The following is a 20,936-nucleotide window of genomic DNA, read 5'->3' on the forward strand; positions in this document are numbered from 1 at the left end:
AAATAAACTACTGAACGTACTGAACACACGCGAGCGTATATGAAATATCATACGACCTTATTAATGATCACAGTGTTGACAACTACAGAATATAAAACACACGCAAACATGCACATGGCCGTAATAATTCTGTAACACAAAGCTATCTTCATGTTTGCAATCCAATTAACTTCTTTGTCTCGCCACTTTGTTCACGTGACCATAATTACACACACGTGCACACACACACACAGTCAGCCATTTCAGGTAGTTAACTGTGTGTCTGTATTTGTGTGTCTGTTTTGTGTGTGTGTGTGTGTGTGTGTGTGTGTCTGTTTGTGTGCGTGTGCTCATAGACAGTCAGCCATTTTGTCTTCGCTCCTCCTGCCTGTGTGCGTGCGTGTAAACTGTTGTCGTGTTGACAGCATGACTGGTGCACACTCTATCAGTAGGCCTATACAGGAGGACAGAGTGAAGGTATCACAACTTACACTTCCAAATAAAACCCAAGACAAAAGGGGATGATTTTGTGTATTTGGATTAACCCCAAAAAGTGGCATTTTATTCCTGTAGCAGAAAACCAAGATACACTTTAGTAAACACATATTTATATAAATATTTCTGACAATTAATAGAAAAAGCTCTTAAAGCAATACACAGTCCAAAAATCACAAAATCAGAAGATCAGTCTTGATTCCCGTTGTGTCAGCTCTTCCACCTCCTCCAAAGTGAGGTTGTTGTTTATCAACCTTTAGTGTAATAGGAAGGGACAAAATCCATTAATGACAATGTCATTGATGGATGTGTGTGTCGTTGAGTAACCGCAAAAAAAAAGAGTTGGAACGTGACTCACCATACTGATTTCACACGGGTATTGTGTTCTAGGGCTTGAATCAGACATTCCACCCCTGTTCTGGTTATGCAGTTCTCTGTCAACCTTTAACCGGAAATAAGAGGGTGGAGCAATCAAAACAGTATTGTACAGTGAATGCTCAAACAAATCTGCCACTCAGTGGAAATAAATGTGTTCATTGTCAGTACCAGTATAACTTGTTGCCAACCCTTACCAAAGCTCCTCCAGCGACGTGCTGTTCTTGATAATGTTGGCGAGCGCACGTGCTCCTGCGCTACCCACACCATTACCTACCAGACTGTATTCATAAAATTGTGTTACACCTGCAGTAATAATATTGCTTTCAACTAAAAGGTTTAACTATGTTATTTGTGACTTACATAAGCATTGTACAACTTGATACATGCATGTATATACATATTTGTGGACATATCTGAATTTGTTCACATGTGTAATACATCGTCAATACTATCTTAAATATACCTAAGGTTCCAATATTCAAAGCAAATATTACCTAAGCCACACCAGAGACGTGCTGTTCTCGAGAGCACTAGCAATGGCCACTGCTCCAGTATCTCCGATCTTGTTGCCCCAAAGCCTGTGAATAAAAAGACAGGTTTGTAAATAGAAATGTTCCACCAATAAAACATATGGAATTTTGCAGGAAGACTTTTACCCTAAATACTTTAGTGAACGGTTGTGTTTCAGTCCCTCTGCCAGCTGCTTTGCTCCTTCTTCTGTTATATTATTGTTGCCAAGCCTGAGAGAAAATAGAGGTGTTAATTTGCTATTCATTACAAGCTACACAGACTTTGTGCGTATCATCATCGTTCCAATTTAGTGTCACATCTGATGAGTGCTGCTGAAAATACTAATGTGCTGACCTAAGAGCAAGGAAATCCTGCTTGGTCTTCAGAAGATGAGAAAACTGCTGTGTGCAAGCATCAGTTAGCTTGTTGTTGAAAAGCCTAGAGACAAAAAAAAATGATTATGAAAGGCAATTGATCAAACATAATTTGGTTTGTTATAGCGTTATTAATCATTTTGACAACACTGACTTACGCAATTTTCCGGAAGTTGTCACACTGGATAACTTTGGCAAGTAGTTTGTGAATTCCCTCATCTGTAATGTTATTATTTCTGAGGCTGATAATGGAAGAATATAGACACATGAGCATAACATATTTGTTTGCCTTATAGTTGTGGAAGCTTTATCCACCATAATGAAGAAATGTAAGGAATAATTGAATATGTTCAGACTCACTATAGGGAATTGCAAATGTGCATGCAGGGAAGAAGCTGTTCCACTCCAACATCACCCACTGTGTTATTGTCAAGCTGGATGCCAACAGGATTACTCAAATGCTTGAGCACATAGGCTAGAGCAGTGCACTCTACAGGACCGATGTTACAGTAGGTCAATTTCAGGTGGTCCACTTCCAGCTTACTCATGGCATCTTTAGCAATCCTGCTCTCCTGCATTTCATAGATGCATTTAATAAGCCAGACAAAGCCTGGCATTGCATGCATGCTCTTCTTCTCCCCCTCTACAGGTTGAGGGATAGACTTAAAGTGTTTATGCATGCCTTTGGACAGGCATCTCACCACCTGTCTGACCCTCTTCTCCATCACGGCACTGGGGCAGCAGTGGAGCCATAGGCTCCGATGGCGCTGGGACAACAGTCCAGACACAAAGGTGGCTGTGATTTGCAGATTTGGTGATTCAGAGGATGTGGCTTCCCCCTTTATAGCCTGCTCCTGTTGGTCAATGGAAGGCAGGCAGACCCCAAAGCATGTGTTGTTCCTAGGCTCTCTCATGTTGTGCGGCTCAAAGAGGTTTGGGATTGTTGAGCCATCAGTGTTATTTGACAAAACAATGTAGAGAGCAGCAAAGAAGCATTGCATAATCATATGAAGAAATTCAAAGCGTTTACTGTGGGTGGAGGACATATCTTTGCTTTGGATGAGAAAGCCCATGCATATGTCATTCTCAGTTACACCATGTGCCTCAAGGTCTGTACCTGAGAAGATGTAACAGCTTGTTCCTATTCCTTCAAAGGCAAGCTGCCCGAGATGCAAGACTGTGTTTAGGTGTTCCTGAAGCCCACCTGACCCTGTGGTGCCCTTATTAAGGGAGCTTTGGTGCTGGAAAAAGTGTTGTAAGATCATAAGGTAAACGTCTGTGATTGTTTGTGGGCTGTTTTCTTCGCAACCTAGCAGCTCCTTGTGGCACTGTGAGACAATCCAGCAGAGGACTGGACTATGGCACAGTCCAAGTAAAGCGGTGTTTGTCTGTAGGGACTCCAAAACCTTAGCAGCCACAGTTGGGTCACGATGATGCTTCCGCACAAAACAGTCAATCCCACTTGGGGAAAAGCCTTGCAGGAGGACCTCCTTGCGGAGGTGTTTCTTCAACGCAGGCCAACTGCCTCTGGGCGACTCGTGACCACTTTCCGCACACCCTTCATGAGGGAACCCTGGATCAAGCTGAACAATAGTATGTGAACAGGTGCTCGCTGAGTGGGGCAGCAGAGCCAATGCTCATCTGAAAAGCCCTGTTTGAGCTCATCCAGGCCATCGAAAGTGAAGAGGATAAGATGTGGGTGGTCCAGGATGAACTGGAAAATCTCGTCCTGCTCCCTGTCTGGCCAGCAGCAGTGCTGAAACAGCAATTCCTGAACAGACAGTTCCTGCTGCTCTGAATTCAACCTGCGGCAGCTGAATGGAAACAGAAGGAGGCAGTCCTGAAGTGCTGTCCCCTGAGCCCAAAGCAAGTGCAGCCTCTGGAGTAAGGTGCTCTTCCCACCGCCCGCATGCCCAGACACCAGCACTGTGTCGGCCTCCCCGTTCACTGTACCCACTGTACCAACTATGTCCTCCAGGCCCAAAGGTCCATGGACATCTTTGCCGTTATGAGCTAGTTCCAGCTGGCCCTCAGTGTAGATGTCATCCAGAGACATGTGGCTGGTCCCTCCATAAGTACTGAGGAAGCAGGACTGAGCAGATACAGAACTGCTGAGCTTCTTCTGATACTTTAAGACCTCTGTGGCAAAAAGCATATTGTAAATTACACATGAGATTCTGTAACTCGGAAATATACTTTTTTTTCTCAGCCCTGTTTTATTTTTGGAGCTTCACCATTTCCGTTTTCTATTTCAAAAGAATTGTGTATATTTTAATATTTATATTTAGCTTGCACACGGAATTTCCTATTATCTATAAATATATATGTGGTTATGTTACAACGTTATGTTTTCTGAGGTTGTGTTTGTCTGTTTGTCAGCATTACGGAATGATTCAAGTGACGATATACCTTTGGAAGGAGTCCAATTCTCCTGGTTTAGCAGAGATCCAGATTCCTGTTTTTGCTGAATATACTGCAATACAACCTTCGCCGCTGATTCTCCTTTTGATCTGACATGGTCAAGCAAATGCCTTGCCTGATTGACATAGTGGCAACAGATTAATTGTTAAAAGGATAGTTCAACAGTTTGGGAAATACCAGTAGTTGCTTTCTTCGATTAAAGTTCGGTAAAAGGATTGCTATTACTTTCATGTCGGTAAGCTAAAAATGAAGCTAGCATCAGCAAACAAATAGCTGAGCTTAGTATAACGACTGGAAAGAGTGGAAAACAGCTTGCCTGTCCAAAATTTGAAAGATCCCCCGACCAGCTTCTCTAAAGTTCCATAATTAACATTTTGAATCCCTGCAAAACCAGAGGTCTAAAAAAAGACACAATGTGGTGTAATTGGGGGTTATGTGACGGACTATTTCTCGGCCGGGCGTATAACTTTCTGAAAAAGACGTGTGACTCTAGACTGACCTTTAGACATCTTCGTGCTAAGCTAAGCAAACAGGCTGCTGGTGCTAGATTCATATTTACCGTGCACAGAAAAGAGAGCATTCATTATTAATTTCTAGTTCTTGGAAAAAAAATTATTGACTGCAATTCAAAACTTTCCCTTTAGATTGAGCACAAAGACATTTCATGACAGTGTAGCACCCTAAAATATGTTATTTCATATGTCTTACTAATTTAATACAACTATTTCTAACACTTTAAAGTAAATGTGTGTTTAAGTTAAGTCTTATGTTGTACACAAACTGACTTTGAAGGGCAGACAGTATTGTATTGCTCCTTAGAAGAGAGCGCTGTCTCTTTAAGAGAGCAGTGAAGAAGACGTTCACAATACACGCTGTAGACAAAAACGTAGGCTTGTTTTTAAACTAGGATAGCTATGTTAATATTTATTTTTTTTAAAGTTGCAAAACTGAATAAGGACTTGTTTGTGGACAGTTCGTTTCAAGGGTGCAAACACAGCGCCAAATCTAGTTTAAAGCAGCAACAACAAACAAATACATTGCAGGTGTCCTATGCGATATGAACAGAAAACAACCAGGAACAGCTTAAATTATTTTATAACATCCCAAGTTGCCAATAAAAAACACTAGTTTTAATTCAAAGACAAGCGAAAAGGTAAATAAAAATGACAGACAGTTGTTTTCGCAATGTGTATACCACGTGAGCCGGTGTACCTGCTGAGAGGGGGTGTGTATAGGCAGCTGCACTTCGTCGCAGTCCGCGGAGGTAAAGTGTCCGGATGCAACAAGAGCTCTCAGTGTTTCCTCAATGCAGCCTTGGAGCTTGCTGACCAGACTCGGTCTCTGAGCCAGAAGAGTGCGAGTAGATGTGGTCTGGTGTTCTACTTTCGCCTCTACATTTGAACAGCATCCTGGAAATGTGAAGCCAGCTCTCTGCGCTTCCGGCAGCACCTGCGCGAGAGCGGCACAGAAGCGCGCGCAGGTGTCCGCGCCCTTCGTGTGAACCAGGTCGAGCAGCTGCCTGGCATTGCTGTAGAGTGGCCGACCCGGGACCTGTATGTTCTGGTAGTCCTCAAAGATGAGCTCCCCCTGGGACAGCAGGATGTCCAAAACCTGCTCCAGATGTTCAGCCGACCCGCTGCTGCACAGCGCATGCAGGATCTCTACTCGTTGTCTCAGCACGAGCTCCTGGACAAACATGCTTGCAGCATGTTAGCGTCTACTCGGGAACATCCAACGTGTTTTGCTGCTTTCAGTTTCACAAGCTGGCACAGTGAACACCCACAACAAAGTCAGCATGCCATTGGTCATTAGCAGTGTAGCCCACAGGAGCAGTTTACGTACTGACAGCACGGGTTGTTGGTGTTGATTCACTGAAAAGGTTGTGTGTGTATATGTTACACAATCCAAACAAAACAAGAAATGCTGGAAAAATCAATATTAAGAAAAGAATCTCTCAAACAAATCATTTTACAAAAACACAAGTGTGATCTAACGGCCCTCCCTGTTACTTGCTTGTAAAAGCAAGTAACAATTCTGGATATAACTCTCTGGATATAACTACAGATGGCTTTCTTTCCTCCATCTGTCAATCAGACCGGAACACTGCACTATTTTAGACTTGGCCTCTTCCTCATTCTACAGCTGAAAGCAAAACTTGTCCTGTAAGTGTTGCTGCACAGTGTTCCTGAGGAAATGGAAACTACATGTAAATGAGATGTAAATGTCACACAACTCCAATACAATGGCATTAAATGCAACAATCTATTCACTTCCCTGTTTGTAATGTAAAAGGACAGCTATGTTTAACATGTTGTATGTAGTGTTCAGTGGGTTGAGAAGACCTTTTCCACATCCTCTTGCAGGTGGTTTTCAGGGTGAATGCCACTGCATTTAGGGACATAAGGGGTATTTATAGTTTAAAAAAAAAGAAGGAAAAAAAAGCAGAAGCTATGGCTCTATTAACAGTTCATTTGACACATTCACGAGAACCCCCCCAGAATTATACTAAAAACCCCAGGCCCGTGCTGGGAGTTCCTCAATAGTTGCAATTTGCTCATGCAACCACTTGGTGGGACTATTGCATAAATAAACCAACCGGACTTTTTTGAGAGGCTGGTACTTGTTAATCTTTTTAGCTTTCAGTCATATTTTTTAAATGTATTTTTAAATCTCAGAAGCTGTGTTTTACCAGTTATCCTTACCCTCTCTTTGTGCTGATGGTAATTGTCTTTTTTAATTGGACATCCTTCGTTGATTAGAAGCCGGTATCAGTGGGTCTTAATTGTTTGCACATAAAGTGCATAAATAAATGCTCCGCATGATCATCTTTTCATGGCAACCATTCTGCGGTGTTATAATAGTAATACTATTGAAGCACCTGCAGCCGAGCCAGCGTGCCGTGTATGTGATGTAAACTTCAAACAGTTCATAGAAAACACTGCCCTGGAAACAGCTCATATTGTGACGGTCTCATACTGCCCTTGCATTCTTTGATGTCAAGATTTAAATATGTTAAAAAAACGACTTTTTGGACGGTCAGATGATTTGTCATTACTGTTAGTATAGCCCCCTCCTGCGCACCATGATTAATTTATTGTGTTTCTTCAGGGAGTCTTCAGGGGAAATCTTCTAACACAAGACGGCAGGAGTAATGAAAGACAGCATGGTATAAAACTTTCGAAAGTGAGTTTTTTTTAAAAATTTTTATTCTTCTTCTTCCTCTTGTCTAAGAAAGAGGCAACTCCACCAAGGGGAGTGTAACACAGAGTGCTCTCCGTCAGGTATCCTATGAGAAGCTCTAACGTGGAGTTTTGCCATCTAAATCACAGTAGGGGGTCCAGAGGAGTTTGGCTGGATAAGAAGGAAGGTAAGAAATTGTCAATAAAGAGAAAAAGAGACATAGTCACCAAAGACATCTCTGAGTATTTCTATCCCCAGTCGCAACATACATCTTCTTGTGCAAGGGAAATATATTACGTGGCTCCAACTTCTGTCATTTGGACTATATCACCTTCTGCATTATTAATGACGAGACCGAGAAACACGGTATAGATGCCGCTATGAAATAATGATATAGAAGGAATATAGTTTGAATACGATGGGTTGAGCAGAGGTCAGACACGTGTCACATATCCCGGTACCTTTGATTTGGCAGCAAAAAAATGTTTTCTAAACGGGCTCAAGGGTCAGGGGCTGCAGTTCCAGATTAGTATGTGCTGAGCCTGGATTGAAGACTAGCTGGTTAAAAGGCATGAAAATGCTGCTCTATGGTTGTTTTTGGTTTATTCTCAAGAGATATTTTAACATCTGACAAAATACATATTTTGGTGTTCTTCCAGATCCTTTTACAGACAATCAAGATAAGAAGTAGAACATGTTTTACCATCGTGGACATGCACGATTGGTTGACATACACTTGTCCTGGAACATCTTCTCCTCAGCTTGCAGTTTACTGAGCTCAAAAGTGAAGTCTCACTCCATATGGAGTCAATTCAGCTCTGAGTACTTCACTAAAAACTGCTGCCCACTATTAAATAACCTTGTCCACCAAAGTCAGTTTTAAACTGCATGTCAACAAATATTAATGCAGTTCACTGCCTGATCCAACCAGCTCTCATAGTAGAGATAGAATACTTTGGCTCCAGTCATTTCATCGCTGTGCATTCTTTCTGAGCAGAGATCCAAAGCACATGTGGTGAGCTCAGCGCTCGGCCAGGTGCACTGACGTACAGTATGTGCATCCATTGCTTTGCCAGAGACACATTCATAGTTGCATCCTCTATGAATTCTGAAGTCAAATCTACAGGCAAGTTGTTGCGCATAACCAAGAATCCTCATCCTCATGCTCAGAAATGTATTTTTTACTTTGTATCATGCAAATTTGGGGAAAGAAAGAACGCACCGCCATAATGAAATGTGTACGGGAAACAGAATGACACAATCAAAGATGTCATCAAAAAGTAACCCAAAACCAAACATGTAATTTTTGTCCATGAAAGCAACATTGTAAATGTAAACAATACGCAGTAAAATACATGTTGTGAATAAGAACAGCCTGAACTGAATAATTGATATTAAAGGACAGGTTCATTTCTTTCAGTGGGATTTTGTACGATAACAACTTTGGAAGAGACTCTTTAATTTGACAGCTGTAGCCTAATTTTAACTTCAGATATGTTTTTACACTGAACGAGAACTACGTTTTTTCTCTCACATTTACATCTATTCGTTATTTCGACATGTAGTTTGTACTGCTTTCAGAGATTTCTCAAAAACAAAACACAGTTGGGATTCTAGGAAACACATTTGGATGTAAGAAATGCATGTCAGTGAGTCAACGTTGGGATTGACACTGTTTTTACTGTTAAGTGACTTCAAAAGCTCAGACTTGTTGAGGTTTATTCATTTTGAATGGTTCTAATGACACATATATGGGTCCAGATCATATTTGAACAAATCACCATGTATAGCTTCCACTCAGCAAACGGCAGGGAGGATTCTCAGTGCCCGAACAAATGATGCAACAAAAAGAATCTGTCCAGGGATTTAATGTGTTTTTGACTTTACACAAGCATTAAAGCTTTATATTTACTACTAGTGTGTTATAATTATGACAAAAACCATGACAACCACTTTATCAATGGTGTCAAGTAAAAAAGCTGAGTTCTATACCTAATCTGTAATTCCTCTGAGACGGAGGAGGGACAAATACAGGTGGATTACCTCTTTTTATTGACATTAACAGCAAGAGGATGACTATGCACAGCAATACTGTAAAGATGCAGACATTGAAGCCTCATATCGACTCACACGTTGGAAGTATTAGTGTACAATTAGAAAAGGCTTCCTGAAGCCAGAAATGGATGTATTCAACGAAGGAAGTGGATGGCATCACACACACACACGTGTGCGTGAACACGCGTGTGTGTGTGTGTGTGTCAATCAGGAATTAATTGACGGGAAGATTAAAGCTCACATCTGAGAGAGCCCCCCCCCCTTTTTTTTCCTTTTTTTTTTCAAGGGCGGCCAAGTTGAAGGAGTCTGGTCTCCAGCGTCTGCCCGGGGTTCGGGGTGCCTGCGCTCAAGGTTAGCGCTGGCACCCCGCTGAGCGGGCGCTGTCTGAGATGGGTCCTACTTGTTGGACATTCATTATCAAACTCTGTTTGCTCCTTTCATCTGCAGCTCTCTGCAGCACTCAACGTAAACTACAGAGGCACCTTGCAGCTTGACATCTCTCCATTCACTCTGTACCTTAAACAGCATGCTGCCACATCAAAGAGCCGCGGCTGCCTTTGATGTTGCAAAAAAGAAAGAGCCCCAATGATCTGCTAAAAAGCAATGCAACTTTCTGCAGCCTTGTTTTGTTCTTTGGCTATCTCTAGAAGTCTGGAGTCAGGCTCTAGAAGTCCACAGAGCTGATTTGTGATCTGGAAAAGTTGAACGGGGCTCTTTGCAAAATGAAGTGAATGAATGACTGAGAGGGGGAAAGAAGAGAGCGCACGACTTGTTCCATTGGTTTTTCAGCATTACGCTCCCTGCGGTGCGTGCCACATGTTATAAAGTTGAAGGGAGCTGTCATAAAGTGTCAGGTTTAAAGTGAATAAGTGAATGTTAAATGGCCAGACAATGGCAAACATCCATCACTGTCCACTGTAACTATTTATGAGACAAAGGGTCAACATTCAGCCCTTCAGCCTTTCATATTATAGCAAATTACCACTTTCATTTTCATGACATAGACAAAAAAAACATAACCAACAACATCCTCAGTGTGTAGGTTTAAAAAAAAAAAGGTTTTGGTTTTATATACTTTAGCATCTGGTGTCACACAACATCCTTGACAATGAGAGTGCTTGCCTTTAGCTTTGGAAATAGTGTGTACTGAAAATAGTGTGTACTGTACTTCAAACTATTTCCTTTTTATTCCAGTACTTTTTGCTTTCATCCCAAAAGATTCTGCAAATGACAAACGTGTTTTTGCTTTTCCCGGTTGTTTGATGACACAGCAAAATACAAAAGATCTCCCGAACACAAATGGCCCCTTTGTGTCATTAATCCAAGAGAGCATACAAAAATATAATACAAAAATTGTATTTGCATTGTAATAAATTCTTCATATTGACTCCAGCTCTCCGCCGTCACTTGCTATTAGTGTTCCATTCTTTTGCTTTGTTTGTGTTTTTGAGGGATTTTCTTATAATGTTTAACACATATAAGGAGGGCATGAGATTAATGGCGTAAGCACTGATCATGAATAGCAAAATGAAGGAGCAACTGATGAATAACTTCTCCCCCTCTAAGCCCCGGCCACCTCTGCATCAGAGCGGAACAAAGCGGCCTCTTTCTCCAGTGCCAGCTTGGTGATTATAGGGTGGATTTAATCCTGCTAATTATAATTTCATCAGATATAACAAAGGAGCTGTCCACAATTAAAAGTGACATTTGATGCAGTCGGCAAGAGGGTCCAGCACACTGAACTTTGTCAGCTTGTTTCCTAATTGAATGAACTTGACAATAATTGAAGTGTTTTATTTTTGCCCTTCTTTCCACACATAAAAGACTTCCATGCCAATTAGCGTTAATTCTCCCGTTCCCCTCTTTCTTTTCATGGACTTGAGTAGGCAGGAACCTGCATATTCCGATCATTTGCATTATCCAAAGCAAATCTACTTTGAAGTTGTGAGAATCTGTGAGAAAAAGGATCCACTTATCCCACATGAAAAAATGTTCAAAGCTCATAAATTCACTGGAACAGATGTACATTATCATTGGATTTGCCTTTTTTTTCCCCCCTCTTTGCTTCTGTATTGGTAATAGACTACCTCATGTCCTTCTCATCCTTAGTGTTTAGCATCTTGCCTTAACAGAAGCTTGCACCCTGCTGTGCCAATCCACACTTCAAAGCTCCATGCCTATCTGCTGGAAACAAAGCCCACAGAACATATTATTGCTGCCTCTCATTTCCCTATATTTAAGTCAATATCATTGCTTTCTTTTTGCCAGTGGCAACAAAGGGATAGGGTTTATTTCTAGACAAAAAGACCATTCCCTGAAACCCATGTCTCCCAACAACACAAATACAACATGATGCACAGGAAAGGTTTATCCTGTTAGAGTCCCTGCTAATGTCCAATTCTTCTGTGACAGTCACCAAGTTATTAGCTCTAAATACAGAAAAGCCATAGATGGGCTATTATTCTCTGAATTAAACTACATCTAATTACATATTACATGACTGCTGGATATACTGACGTCACAAACTCTTGTTCACTTCTCTGGAGTCAAAGATCGCAACGATCAACAAAACCAGAGTCAAATGTGAGGTCAGAAACCTCTTTCCTAATTTAGGTCTATAGGGGGGGAAACTTATTTTTGGGCCCAATGGCATCATGTGACTGACCCAGAAGTTGCAATTCAACGGTTTGGCCACTATGCAAATTGACTTGATGGACCGCTGGTGTTTCTGCAAGCCTCCGGGAACAGCGTCTGTAAATCACGGGATGTTTTTTTTTTTGAGAGGTAAATCAACTTCCCAGCACGGACACCTCAATAGACTTTACTAATCGCCGAATCCAGATATGTTCGCCGGAGCCGAAACACCTGGGATGCGGGGTTAAAGGAAAGGCTGGCGCTCTTGCCTCTTGGACCCACGGATGTAGGAGATTCAAGTAATTTTACACCCAGGAAGTTGAACTTTTTTTTTTTCATGTGCCACTAAGCAACTTTCAAGGGAATGAACAAGTCTAATAACAGTAGCATGAAATAAATGATATACCCTCTTGGGCTCTGGTAGAGTTATTAGAGTAAATACATTAATATGTGCAGATTGTTGTCTTAAACACCTCTGTGCTGTCTCAGACAGCATTGCTCCGCTCACTGCTGCACTTTATTTTCTTCTGTATAATGTGTACAGCCCTCCGGAGGATGATTCTCGCAGTAATGGCTCACTGTAATGTTGTAGGTACTGCTCATCTATAAATGATCACGTATGCCCTTTGCTCAGACAGTGTTTTCGCAGGTTGTAAGATGCCGGCTTTTGTTCACTTTGCTGAGAAACAAGCAATCCATCACCACCTAGAGATCATTTGACCTTTTCTTATATTGACAGCTTTCGAGATAAATATATAGAAGACAACAGACGGAGCGAGTGAACATTCCACTGTACAACGTTCGTAAGGAATGTATTATAAAGTGGTAAGCGTGTGTAGATCATCTTTCTCCAAAATTACAAAGCACCCCCCCCTCGTGCCCCCCCCCCTTCCTCTTTTACCTGAAACACATGTGACGCGTCCCGACCCGGAGACTGAACAACAGAGACAGTGCTGTCATTTCAAAAGGCGTGAATGCATTATCCAACCGTTACTCTGCACTGGAGGAGAAAATCTCCATGAACACCAAGGCTATTACCAACATATGTGAAGAGTTGAAAGGACTGCAGATCAAAGTCAAAGTAAAAAAAAAAAAAAAGAAGAAGAAAATGTAAAAAAAAGAAAAAAGAAGAAGCTCCGGAGAAGAGAGGATGCAGGAGGATACAGTAATGTCCCCTCTGGCTATACTGCATGTGAAACTTGCAATGAAGATGCAAGGCAAGAAGTTTTGGAGCGTGTATTTTTTTTAGATCACTAACAAAGAGCCATGATTCATAACTATAATCTGGATTTCAAAACACAGTCCTAACTTTGAAATGGTTTCGCGTCGACCGTTTGCCGGGCTTGTGGTTTGAGAACTTTAATCTCATGAAGTGCCTTCCGCTTAAAAAACCAGGTTTGGACTATTACTCCAAGTTAACTTGTGTTTTCTTTCCCTGCAGAATGTGAAAGTCAGCTGTCATGGCTTTCATTAGTTATGGCAAATATAGCAAAGCAGTTTTCATGCAGAGCAAGCAGGGAATTTACTCTATTTGCCAAGTGCATATGAATACAGTGCCGTTTCTTTTTGAGTGATGCTCACTTGTGTTTTCTCCGTCTACTTTTAATGATACTAACAAAAAACAAGCAGTGCAGCTGAACGTCATTGTACGATGTGGTCACCCTGATCATTTAAAACTGCTGCAACATCCAACTCACCACCATGGATTGTATTGTTTGCCCTTCCATGTTGCTGCAAACATGCCAATGTAATGCACCAGGATAAAGATCATTCTATTTTTTAGTGTTTAAAATGCATCCATGACATTCTACTAACAACTTTAATGATTCAGGAATATGAAGCTGCACAGTAATGTTTCCCGAGTTATTATTGTATTCCTCTAAAGGAGTAGTATTTCATAATTTTGGAGCGTAATTACAAGCTGTGGCCAGTAGAATAGGAGCAAATATTACAAGTAAAATCCGTTGGAGTGAAACACAGCGTGACCACGCCCACTACGGTTCCTTACGTTACGTTTCCTGCGCCATGAAACCTCATGAAACCTCTCGCTACGCTGGAACAAGGTGACGCTTTATGGGACGGTAGAGAGCTGAAGGGAGTTGAGTCCATCCTCTAAAAGTGCATCTATTGTTGCCGATAGACGGCCCGGCCACGTGGAGACGGCTCAAAATCATACTTTTACTAAAGGGTCCTTCATTTTGGATGTCTTTGTTAACTGCAGACATCTTGTTAATTCCACCCCCAGCAGAAAACATGTCAACTGATTTGGAAAGGTTTTTAGGCAAAAAAAGAAAGAAATCTGATTCAGGTAATATCTCAAATCATTTATCTTTCCAAGCCTTATGAGTTTTATCATACATTACGCACTCCCGAAAAATACCGTTGGAAGAGAAATATTCCATTTCCGCAAAAGTAAAAGGTGTAAATTTGCGGTCGTGATTGTAACATTACTTCACACCTCCGATATGGTCGCTTTTGATAGCTGAAATGTGTAAAGCAGCTGTAATAAGAACCCCGTAAGCTGTTGGGATATAAACCATTTGTAATGATGATACAAGTTCTGTGGGCTACACCGCCGTGCTTACACAAATAGCCGTGCGTTCGTGAGAGGAAAGCGTATCACATTGCCAAGAGGCGGCCTCTCTGCGGTTGCCCCGACCAGAGATAAGCTGCTAAGCTGCAGATGAAAGTGTGTGTGCATGTAGAGAGCGTGGCGTGGTGAGCAGCTGTGGTCAGCCAGATTTGGGAGCTCTCTGTGACACCACAGTGAAGATACAGTGGAGGGGAGCTTTTGCTTCACGGTGCACACGGTCACTTCCTGTTGCCCTTTGCATCCATCCAGCTGACTTTCTTAGGAAATAAGGAACATAAGAGGAAATAAAAGCAAAAGGACACACCTCCAAAAAATTACAAATGCATGGGAGGTCAATTATTTTCATGTGTCTTTCATTTCAGAATGTTCTGGTTTTTGACAGTTTTGACCAAACATAGTCGTGTCATCTTGTGCTGAACCTGAAGTATCCGCCTTTCTGTGTGGAGAGTCTGTGGATTGGTGGATAATGTTTGTGAAAGATGTTTTGTGGATTCTGCACATGATACATAGAGATATGGATGGTTGGCCACATGTAGTTCATCTGTTGTAACAAAATACAAATGGACAATATCGGATGAATGCGGCAAAATAAATAGATAAAGCAAAGATTATGATAATGTTGCAGCTCTGTGTACTCTGTGTCTTTAAAAAAAAAAAAGTGAAACTTTTCACTTCCCTTTCCGCTTCATCCGCTCTGGATAACGTCGTCACAAGAAGCGCTTGTTTCTCTTGTGTCTGTGGATAACTTTGTCACAGACGCAAGACAAATTAATAATTAGCATGAAGGCCGATTGATCTTTTCATTTAACTCTCAGCAGGAAAGCAAATATGTTTATTTCCAAAAATGAAAGATCCACATTGTAGTAGCTTTGTTTTTGTTTTTTTATAACGCAATGCAAAATGTGTTTTAGCACAAATACAGTAGATGACATGCTAATATGTTTAACTGGTATATTTTGAAGGCATATAAGTTATTGTAAATACATGTGCTGTGCAGATTTGCACAATAAAACAGACGCTGACAAAAAAACAGAAAATAAAGTGACCCCAGAAGTCAGTGAGTTTATAAGGAACAGGTTCATACTTTAATAAAAGTTTTTTTTTTTCCCCTTGGCACAGATCTGCTATCAAATAAATAAAGCAATTAATCAAATACAATCTATATAAACTAAACAAAGTAATGAAAAAACCATCAGGAGGGAGGGAAAGGAGAGAGAACAGCTAGTGCTAAACAACTTTCTTTTACGACAAACACCAAGTGAACGTGTGTCTGCGTGAGGAGAGACGGACCGATAACTACTCCTCCCTGCTAACGGGACCGGCGGATATTGAAGTACTAGCTGACAGTAGGAGTGAGATAGCTTAACAGTTTCTTAATTATAAATAAGCCTTAATTTCTTTCTACATGATGCTGGTTTATCATTACTGCAGTCCACTATATACATCAGTTAAAAAAAAAATGTTGATACATGGATGTTAAAAAGCAAATTAGTGGTGCAATACATATTATAATAACATGGAGGGGCGGCTCTGAATACTGAAGACTTTATACAACAGAGGATGCTGGAGGTTTGTGTGACGGTTTGAAAACATTTGCTCCGAAAAAGAGGCACTGACAATTAAAAAAAGAAGAAAAAAAAGACGTTCAGGTGGATGTTGATAGCTGATGACTGAAAACATTAATATCATTATTCTGATTCCAAATCTAGAAATATTGTCATGGTAAAAGTTGTGATAGGGATTTGGACAGAAGACGTCTAAAGATTCAAAAAAGGTTTTAACAGGAAGTTGATGCCCCACGGTGTCTGGTAAAGCCCGTGTGACAAAACACAGAAGGAAGAAAAGCTGCTTTCCCAACTCTCACCAAATGCTTTAGAAGTGCTCATGAGCAAGGCAGCGGCTCCAGCGATGCGGCGCTGAAGACTGCAGTGTGGAGGTGCGGTTGTCGTTGCCAGCTTCCCGATGCGAGTTCATGCAATTGTACGAATGTGAAGTGACGCATTGGAGGAAGGAGCTCCGTCCGTGCCGTGAAACTCTCTCGTGAAGTTGAAAAAAAAAATTGCAACCTGGCTGGGAGTCTGACCGAGCCTTTCACCCTAAAATTCCTTCGCTCGTCGTGTCGAATCGGACCACCCTGCTCGCCGTTCACACAGCCAGACCGCCATTTCCACACTACTCGCATTTGGAGAGTCACGCTGGTATCAACACTGTTTCGGCTGAGGGGGAGAGACCACTGACAAAAGAGAGTTACAGTTGTATGTGGTGCTGGGGCAGCAGTGGGAGGTGAGGGAGCTGAGGTATGGAGCACAGCTGTGGGGGGGGGTGGGCCCTCCGTTACAGGACGGCCTGCAGCTGTGACAGCACAGCGCGAGGCTGAGGGCAAGACGGCATTCTAACTCATCACCAACACGCGCTTAAGGGCGGATGATCGCAATCAAACATGGTGGCCACAGTTTGAAGGCCGGTGGGCCTCGGGGTCTGGTTCACATAATCTATTATCTTCATGGATGAGGCTGCCCTCGAGTGCGGCATCGAAGCCCGAAGAAAAAGAAAAAAAGACTACGCGGGCGAAGGGTCGGGTCATTTCTCCATGTGATGCCGGGATGTGCTCGAAAGAACACGTGTGCTCGCGATGGAGAGAGAGGGAGGAAACAGTTAAGGAAACAGTTCACCGCTATCCTGGAAAACCAGCAGGGTGATCGACACCCTGACACCTCATGTTGCTGGCAGAAACATCTGCATTTTCTTTTTTGTATACCGCCGCTGCCCGAAGAGCCTCACGGGATAGAAGGGACTATCGGAGAGCAACAGTGGTGAGTTATGGGTGTAGTGGAGACCGGTGGCCGAGCCCAGTGTTATCCAGCACCAGAGGAATGAGACAGCTGAAAGAGCCCTCGCCCCGCCGCACCACAAACAGAGCCTTGTTGGCTGAGCGCTGAGGCCACATGGCGGTACGGTGAAAGACCTGGCGACAGCTGGGGGTAGTGGGGCGAGGGGGGGCAGGAAGATGCCTTGGAAACAGAGGGGGCAGCCGTGTGAAGGCTGGACGACAGACGCTGAAGAGCCGGGGGGTGAAAGTGCTACCCTGTCTAAGTCTAAATAGACAAAATGGTGTTCCGGTCAACTCCAAAGGGTGAAGAAGTGAAACTGCAATGCAGAGGCAATGACACCGACAACAAATGTAATAAAAAATCTGTGAAGGCCAAACTTGCTACTGATGAATGAATACGCCAACCTCTAACTGTCTCTATGTTTTCAATTACGCAAATGTGCATGAATAAGGCCTGAACTAGTACAGGAGAGTTCTCCTGAACTGACGTCACGATCGCACCATCTCTGTTGGTGTTCAAGGGCAATTGAAGTTTCAGGAAAACTACACTGCTACTTCTAAGAAATCCAGATTTTTCAGTTTCTAATTCACCTTCATGCAGAACCCCACACTCGCGCGACATGAACATCACGGTGTACGTTCCCATGATATCAGCATACAACACTGTGTGTTGTGGGGTCTCCTGAACAGCACTGCTGGGAGTTGGGATTTCAGTCCTTCAGGCATAAGAACCAGATCACAGTTGTGTATCAAATCACATGTTGAAACGGAGAGAGAGTGAGACACAGTTGTACATTTTCTAGTCAAAATGGGGCTCGTATGGTCTTACAAAATGCATTTGTGAAGGAAAACAAACATAAAAGCTTCGGATAGTGAATACAAAGATATCACATTATCAATAAAGCTTATAAAATTGATAACAATATATACCTTATGTACAGTCAATGTTAGTCAAAAGTAAGTAGCCGTTTGAAGCCTACTGCAGATTATGACGTGATTTCTTTACTTTGAAAAAAAAAAAAGCAAATCGAAGTAATTTAAAAAATAACCTCTGAATGCGTAGTCACCATTACATCATCATCAACAATTAGGATAAAATTAGAGGTAGCAGCGGATTTGGGATCTCTCTTTTTTCCTTGAAACGTTTCAACATTTTTCCTTCCCGTTTTTGCTTACGTGGCATTGCGTGCTTGAATCAGAATCTTCATTTTCATCTTCAAAAACCTGCCTGACAGCCTGCTTTAAATACTCACGCACCCATGAGCGCACTTCAAGTGGTTTTCAACAGACACCAGTGTCGTGACACTCACATACACACACACTTGCTACGGCCACACGTTCACACACTGTTTTACACACACACACACACACACACATACACACACACACTTGCTACGTACGCACACGCACAGACAGCCCGGCTCTCCTATCACCTGTATTCTTTCATATAGTTTTGTCTTTAAATCACAGTCTTTTCTTCCGCTTTCCTTAAAAACCTTTTGGGTCTGGAAGGGTTCTGTTGCTGGTTTAGAGCCGCAGAGTTCACCAGGCAGAGGATTACAGGGTCAGGGGCGAGAGGATCTTCGGAGTTGTTTATCAAATTGTCCCATTGTGCCTCCTCTCTGGCCCCAGCCGTGATCCTCAGTCCGACCGTGGCCCTAAATCACTGTCCTGCTGCATACCCACGCTTTTGTATGTACGACCAACGTCTTTATAACACTGATTAATAAACTCTCAGCACTGGGACACCCCCTCCCATGATCCTCCTCTCCTGCCATTGTCCCACGTCTACTACATAGGCGCTGCAGTACTGCACAATGTAGAGTGGCCCGGCGGCTGACGAGGAAGCTCACTGCAGTCGGTGTCTGCCTGCGGAAAATTCAGGACTGGTAAAAGTGGTGGTAGTGGTGATGGTGTTCATGGTGGTGGTGATGCTCATGCCGCTGCACCATTTGCGCCAGCCCCCCCTCGTACAGCAGCACGCTGGGCAGGTCCCGCACCTGCTCCTTCTCCACCACTGGTCCCGGGGCCAGAGTGCCTAAGGCCCTGTAGCCCTGGCTTTCCTTGGACCGCTGCTTGTGCTTGCGGTAGGGCGCTGTGGACTGGTGAGGAGGCGTCTGGCTGGGTAGCGCCGTGGGAGGAGGGACCCCTCGGCTCCGCATCACCCTGGCACTGATCTGCGCGGGAGGCGTGCGGCTGTGGGTCTTGGGAGAACGGAGGGCATGTTTCCCAGAGTCTTGGCCTCGCGTGCGGGCCGGGTGGAGGCTGACGGGAGCAACAGTGTCCACGCCAGTCTGCAGGCGGCGGTGGTGGGAATGGGAGTGGCCATTTTCGGGTTCGTGGGAGCGGGAGCGAGTCTGGTTGGATGAGCGGGTCTGAGGCTCTGCTTTCGTTGGCTCTGGGGTGGGCGCTGTGGGGGGGGGGAGACCGACAGGTATTTATGGTAACTGAGAAAGCAGGATAAATGACAAACTTCTAGGTTGAAGAAAAACAAAAACAAATATGTCACAGGGCTTCCTTAAAAAAAAAGAAGCTCCACAATAATATTCTGGCAGCTTTACTTCTGGTTCTTTCTTCAGGGGATAACCCTGGCTCAATGTGACAGAGAGCAGGTCTCTGTTAGCACTTTCCTAACAAGCCAACATTAAAATAATCACTTGTCATCACTGACCGTCAGATCAAGGCTGCTGCTTATTAGACCTAATATTTCACTTCACAACAGCCCTTTATGTTGATGGGCTGTAGCCTTGAACACTTGATGTATTGTGCTTGCCTGAGCCCAGATGTTTGTACTGGCTGCAAGTTCACCTAATGGCTCCAAGCAGGTGCCGCAGTAATGAGGGCCCCTGGATGCAGCTTCAAAGGGCCACCACGGCCTGAGTTTCTCCCTCCCCTCTCCCCCTCTAAAGCCTTGGCCCCGGTCCACCCACCGGTTCCAAAGCGGGATGTGTAGTTTTCGATGCCTGCCAGGTCCAAGTAGTGGTTCCTGCGTTCCAGGTTCTCATCCACGCAGTGGCGCTGGCAGCCAGGCTGGGTGTGGTGGTCACTGTGGTGGCGCCTGTGGACACAAGCGGCACCTCTCATTAGGTCGCAGTTTGGGACAGAGAGGATCAGTATGGTAGTGTTTGGTAAAGAAAAAAAAGGAAAACAAGTGTTCATTATGATCCGGCCGTAGCACAGTAATTGTGACTTGAGAAGTGAGATTGTGAATGTAATGAATCTCAGGTTTGAACCTCAACTGGGAGGATTTGAAAAGTGCAGTGAGAGGGCAGACTCTCCCTTCGCTCCTCCTCAGGACAGTGGAGGTACATTTGGTGAAAGCTAATTAAAGAGTAGATGACAACTGTAGCTCCTAAGTGTGAATCAAACAACCACTGCCCCTCGCCACTTTGAACGAGAACGTTATGATCAGTGATGTAATGAAAACCATGATAACTATGAGTTTCATATTACCCTCCTCCTTCTTGTCGACACCACAAACTTCAAC

General features: G+C 43.2%; 2 protein-coding genes across 2 annotated transcripts in view; both read right to left on the minus strand.

Moving 5' to 3' along the window:
* Positions 1-602: 602 nt before the first annotated feature.
* On the minus strand, positions 603-5,855 carry nod2 (nucleotide-binding oligomerization domain containing 2). Its single transcript, XM_068573162.1, is given in 11 exon segments — positions 603-728; positions 833-916; positions 1,047-1,130; positions 1,347-1,430; positions 1,509-1,592; positions 1,717-1,800; positions 1,895-1,978; positions 2,097-3,255; positions 3,258-3,875; positions 4,146-4,272; positions 5,370-5,855. Coding segments are annotated over 11 exon segments (2,967 nt in total). The 3' UTR covers positions 603-655.
* A 12,252-nt stretch (positions 5,856-18,107) lies between these two features.
* The window catches only part of nkd1 (NKD inhibitor of WNT signaling pathway 1), a 29,359-nt gene continuing 26,530 nt past the window's right edge, over positions 18,108-20,936 (minus strand). Inside the window, exons 9-10 of the mRNA XM_068567857.1 lie at positions 20,380-20,507; positions 18,108-19,859 (exon numbers count right to left, since the gene is read on the minus strand). Coding sequence (XP_068423958.1) covers positions 19,330-19,859; positions 20,380-20,507 — 658 coding nt within the window. The 3' untranslated portion in view covers positions 18,108-19,329. The remainder of the gene's footprint in view (positions 19,860-20,379; positions 20,508-20,936) is intronic.

This window comes from Clinocottus analis, unplaced genomic scaffold (genome assembly GCF_023055335.1).
Source record: "Clinocottus analis isolate CAN_PGR_092001 unplaced genomic scaffold, fCliAna1.0.p SCAF_1, whole genome shotgun sequence".
Lineage (NCBI taxonomy): Eukaryota > Metazoa > Chordata > Actinopteri > Perciformes > Cottidae > Clinocottus > Clinocottus analis.